Genomic DNA, 13959 nt, shown 5'->3' on the forward strand with positions numbered 1-13959 from the left:
CCCATGGAAGCGGATGCGGAAGTGTTTGGACAAACAACAACACTGCTAGCCTGCCACTGTTCATTTAATCACCCAACAAAAACGCAAACAAACATCCGCGCACTTCATTAGCATCTGACGGCTTTATTTAGAAGAGAATGATAAACAGGAAACACAATTATTGTGAATGCTGCTGTTTTTAAACGTCTTTATCCACAGCTGAAGGGCCACCTGTTGATGATTTGTGCATGAATGTCAGAAAATGCAGATACACCTTTTCCATCGTCTCAGGAATGTCTGGCTGTTATTAAAAACTCAGGAATGAGGAAACGTCGTCATCAGTGACCGCATCCAACATGAACAGCGTTCCTCCATCAAACGCTTCCTGTAAACAGCCAAGTGTTTCCTGTGTTGAGACGTATGTGGCTGTATTACTGCCCTCTGACTGCCAGGTATCTCCCCACATCCCTGAGCGTGAAAAACCCCACAATCCCCCACCGACACACACAGGAAACGCCATCTGTTGGGTTTTCATTACAGGCTTTGCTTCGAGCTACTTACAGCTAATGGGGTGCTAATGTTTAAGCCCTCAATGCCAACTTTACCAAGACTCAGCCGCCGTTATCCGATGTTCGTATTACATTTTAACAGCTAATCAGTCCACAGCTATAAAATAACACTGGGAACACCTGGACCAAGACCTGGATACTGGCTTTAATTTGACTGCTTTACAATTCATTTATTTCCTTTTTCACGTTTCTGTCGTGTTACAGTCACAACCTAAAGACGTCTTGTTGGGCTGTTCAAGTGATCAGCTCCCACAAAACTGGTGCAGAAAAATAATCTTTACCTAAGATCCATTGCAATTCTCTTTATTATGCAAATTTCCCATTTTGCCCATTTTTAGAGATACATTTGAGTCTCTGCTTCTATTAAAAAAAATGCAAAGGCTTTAAAACAAACACCAAGCCAGTGTTTTGGCAGTAAATTTATGTTTTTTGGTGTCTGGAAAATGAGCCATTTCAAAAACCTTCCAAAATCCCCAACTTCACAAACCAGCAGGCACTGCCCTGTTGCTTAGCAACCCCTGTCTGTTACCTAGCAACCCCAGTGGAGCTCCAGGACATTTGGTCTGCTGGTTTTAATGCCAGCTGATCAAATGTCCAGAAAAGCAGAAGTGGAGCCTCCAGCACAACCAACAATAATGCTGTAAGTGGTTTCAGTAAGTCAACAAAAAATAATTTGTCTTTTCCAGCAGCCATTGTACAGCTCACACGACTGTAAAACCAGATGACCAAACATGCTGGACTTCAGCTTGGGTTGCTAGGTATCAGAACAGTGCCAATCAGTTGTGGCTAACAATCAGCAGGTTTTTGAAACGGCTCATTTTCCAGACACTAAATAAACCTTAACTTGTTGTCAGAAAACAGCTGGGTGATTTTATTAAGTGCTTGGTTTGTTTTTAGAAGCAGCAGAAACACAAATGGAAATAGAAAAACTTACAAAACGTGAATTTTGGAAAAAAAAAAAAAAGTCTCCTTTAAAATTTGGTTAAGTTTCAGTTGAGAGAAGGGAAAAAAAAGCTGAATAATTGAGCTAACATGTTTTTACATCTCTGTTGTTCTGTGTCATAAAATCCAACTTTTGATTATTTCATGAAGAAATGTGAAGAGGTTCAGGGGTGTGAATACTTGTAACATTAACTGTTAATGTGAAACAACAGTGCAGGCTCTTCGCTTAGAGACCGACTCTGAATGTTGCATGGAAATGAATTTTAAATTAACTACTCCTGACTACCAAATGAGTCTGTAATGGAGCCGTAACTCCCTGTATTGCTCATTATGTGCCGTTGGAAATAATTACTCCGCGTTTCTGTGAGCGATCAGTGAGCACCTCTGAGAAAATGCGGGGAACGGACTCCTTCGTCGGGTTATCTCGGCGCTAAAAGAAGGTCAGGCTTGGACAAGCGTCTGCGGGTCTTTCAGTCACCCTGGAGGTGTGACGGGTTGCTTCACAAGAAGTGAAAGCTTCAAGTGCTGCGTGTAAAAATGGAAGGTGGCGTCGTTGTTGGACCTCAAGTGGGTGGCAGACGCGCTGGCCTCTGCGACCCGGAGGTCCTGTGAAGACAATGGCGGAGCTGTGTGAAGCGGGATCTGCAGAGTCGAGGGTCAGAGGGCCGCTCCGCTCAGACCCGCAGCGCCGGAGCGTCCGCTTAGCGACACACATGAAAAGGCTGAGCGGGGGACCAACATGGGGGGCGGGTTGCTTCTCTGGGCTCCATCCATCATGTGTCACTGTGGCCCTCTGGGGACTCGGATCTTTGGACTCACAGTAAATTGACCCCATGTAAAAAGTTCATCACTTAGACATAAATAATTTAGATTAATCAGTCGCGTAAGTGTCTTATTTATTTTCATTCTTTGCCGGGTTTTTAACTTTGTGGTTTGGACTCTGATTAAGTGATTTTGGAGAAAAATCTTTCAACTTCAGGATGATTCAGAATTTGTCAGAATCCTGACATTTTCTCAGAATTTTTGTTTTTAGAATTTTGACATTTTTCATGGAATTTGTAATCAGAGAATTCACATTTTTTCAGAATTTTGAAATTTTTCTTAGAATTCTGATTTTTTTCTCAGAATTTTGAGGTTTTTCTCATACTTCTGGCTTTTCTCCTAAATTTTCACTATTCTCACTATAATCTCAGAAATATAATTATGTGTCAAAATCCAAACAACTAACCAAACATTCCTCTGTGTATGTCAATTATGCTGTCAGCAGATCAATAAGCAAGTAACTGTTTCTTAATTGTTTAGGATTTATAAACTTGCATTTATCACTGACAGCTTCTCCTAAATTTATTTATAGATTTTAGTTTTATGACTAGATTTGACTGATAGTGCAATAACATTTTAAACAATTCTGATTCTGAGAAAATAGTCAAAATTCTGAGAAAATAGTCAAAATTCTTGTGTTTTGTTTCCTCGGCCCTAATCCTCTACCATGATGTCACTGGGTGAGTTTTGTTTCCTTTACATACTCTGCATTCTTATGGTAAACAATACAAAATTTATAGTCCTTTCTGAAAAATGGGAGAAACTTTGCCTTCTTTGGCCGAAGGCGATAAGGAAAGTTGTACTTCTCACAATTCACAGCAACCTTTCCTGTTTATTGTCCGATAAACACTACATAAGAAACAAGCAGACTCATTTCGCAGGGTGCGGTTTCACAGCGGCTTTTGTTCACAGAAAGAATATAATCTGTGTAGCGAAATAAAACAAATGACTTCACGGTGCAGCTGAAACAAACACTGCGAGCCGTGGAGTCGGCTGCTCTGATTGGTTCTTTCCTGCTGTTGCTCGGAGTGTCACCAACTTCAAACAGTGAAATGATTTAGAGGCGCACCTTGGAGAAAAGACGGTGCAGACACAAAAGCTGCACTGCAAAAACACAAAGTCTCACCAACTATTTTTTGTATTTTCTAGTGCAAATATCTTAGTACATTTGAAATGAGACAAAATTCACATAAGCAACTTTTCAGCAAGAATTTGGAGTTTGGTTTAATATTCATGAAAAAGTGTTTCATATAAGTGAAATAATCTGCCAGTGGAACTTATGCTTTTTTAAAAAAATTAACATTAAGGAATTATTTTCTTAAAACAAGCCTATACATCTTGGAGAAAAGTTACTTGTAAGTTAGTACATTTGAAATAAGAGAAAACTAAGATATTTGCACTAGAAAATAGACAAATATATTTGGTAAGGTTTTGTGTTTTTGCAGTGTGGAAAACAAACCTTGCACCTTCACTGCAAAAACAAAATCTTACCAAGTATTTTTGTCTATTTTCTTGTACTGATATCTTAGTACACTTGAAATAAGACAAAACGAAGTTAAAGGTAACTTTTCAGCAACATACTGAGGCTTGTTTTAAGTCAATAATCCCTCAATATTGATGAAAAAGTCCTAGTAATAAGTGAATATCTGCCAGTGGAGCTGGTGTTTTATTACCAGTTTGTGTTTTTGCAGTGTGGAAACCTCATCTCACACCTCCCTCTCTTTCATCTCTCTCCCATCATGAACTGGTGTTTAGATTTCTGGATCCCGTTTGATTCAAAGCCTTTTCAACAAGGGTTTTATCATAAACCTGCATGCGCCAGCCCCTTTCCCCCCCGTTTCCTCCGCCGCTGCCGCGTGCTTTTGCCTGTTTGCAGGAAAGGGGTGGAGATGGTGGGTAATGGTGGGGCAGGAGGGCTTGTCCGTGACCCACAGAGTCAGTGATACATAAGCCACATGACCGAGTCGGCTCACAAGCACGCCGGCACGCTGACAGACCTGGACCAGCTCCTCTGAACTTGATTGGATCCTCTGACAGAAGGAGAGACGCTCAGATAAAGACGTGCCTTCAGTCTTGGAGAGGGAGCTGTCACACACTGATATACAAACACACACATTCCTAGAAACTGACACACACGCACAGAGGCAAACAGTCTCTCTCTCTCTCTCTCCTTTACTGCTCGCTCAGCTGCTCTCTCCCCCTCCCATCCACACACTCTCTCTCTCTCTCTCACACACACACACACACACACACACACACACCACTACAGTATATCAGCGAGTGACGAGCGGAGAGCCAGAGGGGAGTGCAGAAATGAATGTGAAGATCCTGACGCTGGTGATTGTGCTCTTGGTGTCTCTGCTGTGTCCTGCCGGTGCTGGTGAGTACGCGAGAGGCCGGCCCCGTCGCTCGTCCTCTCCCTCTTTTTTTGCTTCTGCTCATATTTCTCCCTCTGTTTGTGCAGGCAGCTGTAGTTGATCAGTTACCCAGCATGGTTAGCCCGGTGTGGGCTCTAAAAAGGCAGGATCTCAGCACCTGGTTGTGTACAGTACTGCACTGCAGTGGTTGTTCTTCACACTCAACTTGAATGTGGGTTTTGTCGTTTCGCCTCCCTGCTTCACCTGGATGCGTGTTTGCAGCACCTGGAGACGGTTTATCGGTGTGCGGAGCCAGCTTTGGCTCTTATGAAAGATAGGATTTGCAATGCACATGTTCTGCGAGGTGAATCTGGTTTATTTGCAGCTTGGTTTGTTTTTACATGCCTCTGGCTGTGCAGCACCTATAGATGCGTGCATGCCTCCTGTAGTTGCTGAACGCATCGATGAGGATGATTAAACATAAACAATTTTCCTCTGGAGTCGTCCGTCGGACCTGAAATGTCCGCTATGTGGAAGAAAAACATGAAGTTAGGAGATGGGGGCTGGCTCAGGGAGGGAATGAGTTCGGCGGTGAGTTTCGATCTGCGGATGTGATGCAGGTAGCACTGAGGTGTGAAAAAACAACACTTAGGCCTGTGTAAATGTCTGGACTATATTTGGGATTGTCACCAAACCAAAAGCGCACACACAAGCTGTGTTTACGTTGAGGAGCCTTCCCACACTATGCAGGCTGGCATACGGAGCATTTCTTGCATGATTTAGCTAGGTGGTGTGCAGACTTTATGCCTGGAAAATGCTGTCCACTTTGTGCATCGATCCACAGCAATCACAGCTCCCATGCTGCACCGGCAACATGCTATTTTTGTCTGAGGACACAGGGAAATGGGAAGCAATTATCTAGCATCATAGCCAGTGTCGCTTTTCACGCCCTGCGTGTGGCTGAGCATGCTCCACGCCTGAAAAACCCCACCGTGCCACACCGAACGACGTGAGGGGGGAAAACAAGGCGGCTGCGCCTCGGGCTTTTAATGGAAGCTCATCCCTCTCGACGGTCGAGTCCTTCTGCTTCTGCACCTTTTCTGCTCTCCTCCCGGCTGGCTCTGTTGGCAGGAGGAGAAGGAAGAGGGAGAAATGGAGAAATGGAGTGAACGGGAGGCAGGCAGGGATGCAAGCGTGTTGCGGCGCCGATGGGTGTGGGGAGGGATGCTAGCTCGAGTGTGTCTGCGTAGCACAAGCCTCTGCTACAGTATGCGCCGTCGCTGGAAGGTGTCGGAAGAGACTCTGCATGTAGGCAGTGGGTGTGAAGCCTTTCATCTTAAAGGTGACCTATTATGCTTCCTTGAACAGGTTAGGATGGAGCTGTAGGTCTATAAAAAAACCTGTTAAGGACATTTTTTTGCACAAAACCATTCTGAGATATTCACATTTTCATCTGCTCAGTTCTGCCTATTTTGAGCTCCTGTTTCAGGGCGTCTTGTCACCTACAAGCTGCTGGTGGCCACGCCCCCCAACTCAATGTTTAAATTTGCACGTGAAAATGGCTGCAAACAGATGCGTAATTGTACAACCGTATATCTTTGAAAAGCAGAAGTAGAGCCTCCTGCACAACCAAGAATGCAGCAAGTGGTTTCAGAATTAGCCTGGCCTTTGCCCTCCTGCGCTGCTTCGCTTGATTCTAATCGCACGTCACAGATCAGTCTGGGCTTTCTCCCACTGAGGAGGATTTCTCTGCCCAGGTTGAAATTCAGCCAATCAGAGAACAGAAAGAGAAGCTGTGAACGATGACGTTGATCTTCTGCTTTGTTTTGAATTGTATTCTGCCTGTAGTTTTATCAAAGGCACCAGAGGAAGTGAAAGAAGCCAATCAGTCCATGTTGGCCACGTTTCCAAACACTGAATCAACATTGTTTGGATCAGCACCTCTCTCTTGCAGTGGAAGATGGTTGTTTACAGTGCAGGAAGTTACCAGGAAAGCTTCGTAGAGTCCAACTGGAGCATTATACACGTCGCGGCCAAATATCGATTGTGTAAAAATTAAAAGGTCAACAGAGTCCAGAGCCTCTGGATAAACCAGAACTAGTAACTGGTTTTTACCAGGATATTTCTTAATAGTAAGTCAACAACAAAATACTTTTCCAGCAGCCATTGTACAGCGCAAAAAGTGGTCAAATGTGCTGGAGCTTAACTTGTGTTGTTAGGTAACGGACTGAGCATTTCTGGGGTTGCTAAGTGACGGGCAGTGCCTGCTAATTTGTGACGTTACGTTCAGGAGGTTTTTGAAACAACCCATTTTCCAGACACCAAAAAACATGAACTTATTGCCAATAACCGACTGCGTGTTTTTCTCTAAGTGCTTGGGCTGTTTTCAGAAGAAGCAGAGACTCAAATGGTATAGTATCAGCATAAAAATGTGCAAAATGTGAGATTTGCATAATAAGTCCCCTTTAGGAAATTGGTTTTCACATTTAGAGCGGTCCCTCTCTCTGTGGCTCTAAGAAACAACAGATTGGTTAAAAGAAAGGAAAGTGTGCCGGATGCAACAAATACAGAACCGGATCTCTGTGACCCGGGCTGCGGAAGTGAGCATGTGTAATTATATTTATGATGCAGATGCATATTAACAAAAACTGTAGTGCAACAGGCAATTTATTCAACAACCTAAAGCTGTTTATAAAACCCATTCAGCATCCTAAATGAGCTTCTGAGGCTTTCTCTGTGGAATATTAGCATCTTTTAGCAGCACACCTCAATTACCCATCCTTGAAAAGCACTCCGGCTGAAGAGTGGCCTCCAGCTTTAGACATGTGGTATCCATAATTCATCCTGAGGCCGAACACTCTTCCTCCCTCTGTGAAAGTCTCAGGGTTGGCATGTAAACAGTCCCTATTCACAAAACACGTCTGCCACAGCCTCTTACAAGAAATCAAAGCTTCACTTTTCTCTGCCGTGGAAACATCCTGTCAGTCTTTACCAGGAAACTTCAGAAAATAAAAAAAAAAAACCACCACCAGCTGCAGCAGCAGCAGCTGCAGTTGGCTCAGACATGCATGCATGCACTCAGGTGCAGTTCAGCAGCGGAGCAGGTGACCCGCCACCCAGATCACAGCGATTATCAGAGGGAGAAATCGTCTGCTCGGGAAGAGGGCATCTTTACGAGAGCTGTCAGCAGAGCTATTATTCTGCATTAAACTTTGATGTATTGTCCGGGCTCGCAGGCTCTGTAGCGCCAGCATATCCGTACAGGACAGGCCTGCTCTGATGCTCAGAGACGCATTAAGTAACAAAGACGTTTTGTGATGGTTTAATCAGTTTAAGGTGTCAAGGGTTTTAACGTTATGGTGCTAATAATACTCAGTTTTCTGGATTTACAGTCCTACACTGCAAAAACACAAAATCCTACCGAGTATTTTTGGTCAAGCTTCTGATGTAAATATCTTAGTACACTTGAAATAAGACAAAACTAACATTAATTAACTTACAAACAGCTCTGGACCCACTGCAGTGAAAACCTCCTGGTTTTTCCACCAAGTATTGATTTCTGAGTTAAAACATTAGTATTGTCGTTTCTAAATAAATTTTAACTTTGATCTTTGCATTATTTGAGGTCTGAAAGTGCTGCATCTTTCCTGCAAATAAAAACTAAATTTTTGCTTTGAATTTCAGACATGTTGTCAAAAGTCCATAGAATAAAAAAATGTTCATTTTACACAAACATTTACCTATAAAGAGTAAAATCAGATAAACTGGTCATTTTAAATGGCTGCATACAGCTTGTTTTATGGAAATAATTCTTTAATTTTGATTTTAAAACCGTTCCAACTCTTCTGGCTTAAAAAAAACATTTTTCCTTGTTATAAGTGAAATAATCTGCTAGTGGAACTGGCACTTTCTCATGAATATTCATGATTTATTGATTCAAAGCCAGATCTATATTGCTGAAAAGAAAACACAAAAACAAACTGTTTAGTCGAGGTAATTTAATCTATATTTGGATCAACAACTTTATGAAACCCAACAGGTAATTTATCTGAAGCTCCAGTTTTCCTTCCAGAAGCCAAAAAAAAAAACAAACAATGACTGATGGAAGAAACTATTTCAGCATAAAAGGACAAGAATCAACAAAAACAGTATAAATATATCAACAACTAAAAGAAAAAACAAACATCTCTGGTATTTATGGTCGGCATCGTCCATAAAAAGCTACTCAGTAGGTAAAAGGAGAATATATGGCTGTTTTCTTAAGATTCAGTTACTATAAACACATTAAATATTATCATCCTAATACTCTGTACGCTACATGAGCTCCCAAATTACTGTCTCTTTTCTGTTTTCAATAAAAACAATCCCTTTATAAAAGCTTTCTAGTTTTAAATTGTTGTGTTAAAACCATGAAATTGTAAAATCTAGGTATTTCTACACAGAGTCCGCCTAATGGCCCATGACTAATAATATTCTTTCTGCACCAGAATCAGATGTAAGCAGGATGAATCAGCTCTGCGTAACGTAAAGAAGATGTTTGAGGCTGTGGATGTGATTATGGACAGTGTTTAAAAGTGAAGCGGCTAAACTCTTCCAGATGTCCAGTGGATAATAACTCCGTAGCAGCGGGCAAGCCGTCGGGTCAAAGAGCGGAAAAGCAGAAAGGTTATTACAAGATTACAGTAAAATCAAAGCGACAGGTTTTTTTTTTTAGGCACAGGAGCTTTGAGAGGAGCAGCTGGGTTTATATTACTCACTACGCAACACACCCACAGCGTCAGATGGAGTCTGCTGCATGAAGACCCTGGATTTCCACCTCATGCAGCAGCGAAACGGAGCCAATAATCTGACGACTCAAACACTAATTCTGCATGTCAGCAGAGAATCGTTTCCTTCAAATCCAGTTTAAAAAACGGCACAAAGCATGGAGGGTTTGGGTTCAGTGCAGCGCGTGAAACTCATCTTCATTTAGGGAAACGTCAGCATCAAGGATGTAGCGATAAAATCCATGAACATATCAATAAATAGCTCTGAAATCGCTTCTTTAAATGACATATTGATCATCTTTTCACACTAATCAGTCCCTCCAGAACTTCAAGATTGTTTTTGTGAAGCTCAAAATATCATAAAAACATAAAACTAAGTCAGAAAAAATAAAACATACAGGAGACAAAGGAGAAACCAGAGACAAACATTAAATTTAGACAAATCCTCAAATTCATCAATACAATAACTTATTTTTTCAATAAAAAGTAGTGATTTGTAGACATTTTGCAATAGTTGAGCTTATTTATGGCAGTAAACGTGACTTTTTGTTACTTGCCACATCGATCACAGATTGTAACTTGACATCAAGTAACGTTGAGACAGCAATGGAGCAGAAGTAGGAACTACTGCCACCTGCAGGTGGGAGTTAGTGTCACTTTAACTCAATGTTTTTGACCATTTCTTGCAGAAAATTTGCAATAACTGAAAGTGAAAAAGTGTGGGGATTTGATTCGTAAATTTCAGCAACAAATTGGATGAACTGGTTGATGTAATGCGGCAATACCAGATTAAAACTGCTTCGATTTGATCGTAGCAATTAATCAACTTATTAACTGTTGATTTATGGTTATTAGACTAAATTTAGTTATCTTTGAAAGTCTCCTAGTGTTGTAGTTTGGCTGCTGTCCAGCAGAGGGCACTGCTCGTCAACCTTAAGTAGAGAGGTAAATACAAAAACAAAGATGGCAGCACCATACGAGAACCGGAAAGAGAAACGGTTCAAACCGAGTCCGTGTCGGATGCAAAATGAACTTTATGTGGTTCTGTTTTGAAATATAAACACATGACAAACAAACTACAGTTTCAGCTTTGAGTTTTCTATTCAGCAACCTGAGAGGTTCATGTTTTGTTATAATTTATAAATGTCTACGTTTACTAATGTGGGGAAACCACAATTTTCAGTTTATTCAGTCAGTAATACAGATGACACAAAATAAAGTTGAAATTTCATTTTAACTTTATTAAAATAATGTTAAAATGTCTTTTTTTTAAATTCAGCATATTAAAAATGCTTTCCCTTAATACTTTCCCTGAAAGATGGTCAGTCCTTTTCATACTCTTAATAAAATGGCCGCTTTAGTCTATAGATAAGATCAATCAACTTCAGATCAACTCTGTTAATAACTTGCATCCATATTTGATTGATAAAATAGTATTTAAGCACAAATGTTTTTGCGTCCCTCTGGAGGCTAGAGGGCCAAACAAGACACCACAGCGTGCTGGTTTTGGCCCACAGGCCTCGAGTTTAACACGTGGTTTAGAGAATCGATTGTCACCATGAAGGTTTACGAGGTTGTATCTAAACAGCTTTTACTCCAACATGCAACACTGAGAAAGTTTATTCCTAGATGCAAACAAAAGCTCGACAGTTGCCAGTCTTCCCAGAGTCGGACATCTAAACAACGTCAAACATCTGAGGGCTGGAAGACGGAGCGACACCTCAGACGCCGCTGACCCCTCTGACCCAGTTACAGTCAGAAAAAAACTAAACAAGTACAGCATGTTTGGAAAGCTTGCCAGGAGAAAGCCTCTTTTTGTTGATGTTGCAGCATGATTTAGGTTAGCAGAGTTGCCTTTAAGCAAACTGTGGATTTTCAGGACAAAGTCCTCTGGACAGAAATCACTGCTGCAGAGATGTTTTGTTCTCATGCAAAGCATGAAACCAAACTCACCATCTCAAACATGTCGCGTTAGCTGCCAGGCACGGGGTTGGAGCGGTAAACAGTTTGGGTTCGTTTTGCAACTACCTACAGCTCGAGTCAAATTGTGGCGTTTCTGTATAAACAATCAGCTACTTTAAAATGAAATGTGGGCGAGAAGATTTCCTCATCAATGTGGAACACTGACATTTAACTCACAGGAGATTAAGTTCAAGTTGTGACTGATTCAGGGTGAAATTAAATTATAGTTCAAACTGTGTCAGCTGAATGTTTTCAATCTGCAGAAAAAATGGGAAATATGACAACTAAATGAGGACAAACTAATTCTCTGTTTCAATCTACAAAACTTTCATAGATCAGTTTATAATACTCCTAAAACGATTAATCCTGATGAATCGATTACTGAAATAATCATTGATAACTGGAGTTTCCCTAGTTTTAGCTTCACTCAGTTCAATACAATGTTTATTTCTTAATTTAAAAAGGAACTGAATCACATTTATTTGCATCTTTTAAAGTATTTCTAAACATTGCATAAAAAGCATTAAGTAGTTAAATGACAAACCTGTAGAATATGTCAATTAGTTGATTAATCAATCAGAGTAATTGATTACTAAAATAATCTAAAGTTCTAGTTCTACTGGCAGATTATTTCTCTTATTACAGGAAAAATGTTTTATGTAAATTAAATAATCTGTCAGTGGAACTGTAACTTTTTAAAGAAATCAATATTGTTGACTTAAAACAACATCCTATATCTTGCTGAAAAGTTACTTGTACATTAGTAAATAATTACTAGCTTATTAGTAATTATTTAAAGTGCACTTTAAATAACAGTGATTAGAAACCATACCAAAGCTACTTGGTAGGACTTTATGTTTTTGAAGTGTAAAATCAGAAAAGTTCAGTAGTTTCCTGTTGCTGAAATCATTCAAGCACATGAGGGCATAAGAAGCGTTTTAAAACAAACTTTTTGTGCCTTTTTTAAAATTTTATCTGCTCAAAAATGAACTGAAGTAACATTTTAAATCATTGTAGATTCAAAACATAGAAAATGTTTTGCATGTTTGCATTATAAGACGGGTTTCTCACTTTTTGGGGCTGAATGCTTTGAGTTCAATAAAACTGGGTTGATGTTTAAGATTTTTTAAAGATGTTTTTCTCTGTAAAAAGTGTCTCATCTGCATCAACCACCTACGTTTGCATTGAGGTTGGGGGCCGCACAAAATCCTTCAGAGGGCCACAAATGGCCCCGGGGCCACACTTTGAACACCCGTGATGTAAACTACAAAATCATGCCATGGTAGGAAACACAGAAAGGTGATTTTTTTTGTCCCTCCCATCTGTGCATCATGACACCTACTAATGAGCGCGCTGGTCTGGGAGTCGATGAGGAGATTTAGTGAAAACCCGAAGCTCATTTGGATATAAGAGCAACGTTTGGGCTGACGGCCTCAGGAGAGATCGGCGGCTGAAGACTTTGGCATATGCGACTGCTGTAATGTAATTCAGAGCCTTTAAAATGAATAAATCTACTCACTTAGATGTTCCCTGGAGAGCAAATCCAGTGAAGCAGAGAAAAAGCAAAGGAGGGGAAGTAAAAGATGGTCCAAAGGGGGCAGAAGAGGAAAAGGCCAAACAGGAAGGAGCTGAGAGGCTGCTTGAGATTTCCAGCAAAGGAGTCGTTTGTTGTATTTTTTCTAAAGATATATTTAATCCAGGGAGTAATGAACCTGATCTGCTTCCTCTTTTAGTGTCCAGTGTAGTTTGGGGGTGTGTGCACTCCTTAAAACTTAATTAGACCCAGATATTTTCAGAAAGCGCTCCGTTTTGCGTCCAATAAGAGAAATGATTTATGACACTCTTCCCCCCCACCAACATGAAATGTTAAATTGAGTGTTTGTACCGGCAGATCGGATTCCTGATCGCGACCCGAGTCGACGTTTTTATTAAGGCGGCTGCCAGAGAACAGAATAAATGCTGCGGCCTTTAAGGATGCAGGTGCTCTAATTACTTTCAGGCTCCATTTGTTGGAGTCCAGAATGTGAAAATGTGACACTTTTATATTGCTTTACAGATACCATTTGTCGTAGGAAATCATTTTTCAGCAGCTGAGTGGAAGGAGAGGAAATCAGTCTGACAGAGTGAATAAATGTGGACACTGACACTACAATAAACCTCCAGCCATTATGGATCGCTGTGATTCACTTTGTGATTAAAAACGCTGCAAATCTTCTACTTATCTGACTAAGATGATCGATTTTAGTGCTTGTGAATTTGTGGATACAAGGCTTGGCAAAAGTATTCATATTTCTTGAACCTTTTTCACATTTTTAATGTTGCACATTATAAATGTGGACATATATCTCAGGGTGTTTTAGATAAAGTTCTGTATATGTGTGAAGTGGATGAAAAAAGATTTTTTTAAAAATCAGTCTAGAGCAGGATAAAATTAATATCTCAAGTAGGGCTGAAACGATTAATCAGATTAATCGTGATGAATCAATTATTCAAATAACCATCAACAATTAATCACAAAATTAGTTAACTGGAGAATACAGAATCAAAAACAGCCAATTGTTG

At 40.6% G+C, this 13959-nt stretch overlaps 1 protein-coding gene across 1 annotated transcript in view; it reads left to right on the plus strand.

Moving 5' to 3' along the window:
• The first annotated feature begins 4275 nt into the window (after positions 1-4275).
• The window catches only part of apln (apelin), a 29616-nt gene continuing 19932 nt past the window's right edge, over positions 4276-13959 (plus strand). The window contains exon 1 of the mRNA XM_015029146.1: positions 4276-4692. Coding sequence (XP_014884632.1) covers positions 4626-4692 — 67 coding nt within the window. The 5' untranslated portion in view covers positions 4276-4625. The remainder of the gene's footprint in view (positions 4693-13959) is intronic.

This window comes from Poecilia latipinna, unplaced genomic scaffold, assembly GCF_001443285.1.
Source record: "Poecilia latipinna isolate Pla-1442-1.1 unplaced genomic scaffold, P_latipinna-1.0 Scaffold145, whole genome shotgun sequence".
NCBI lineage: Eukaryota > Metazoa > Chordata > Actinopteri > Cyprinodontiformes > Poeciliidae > Poecilia > Poecilia latipinna.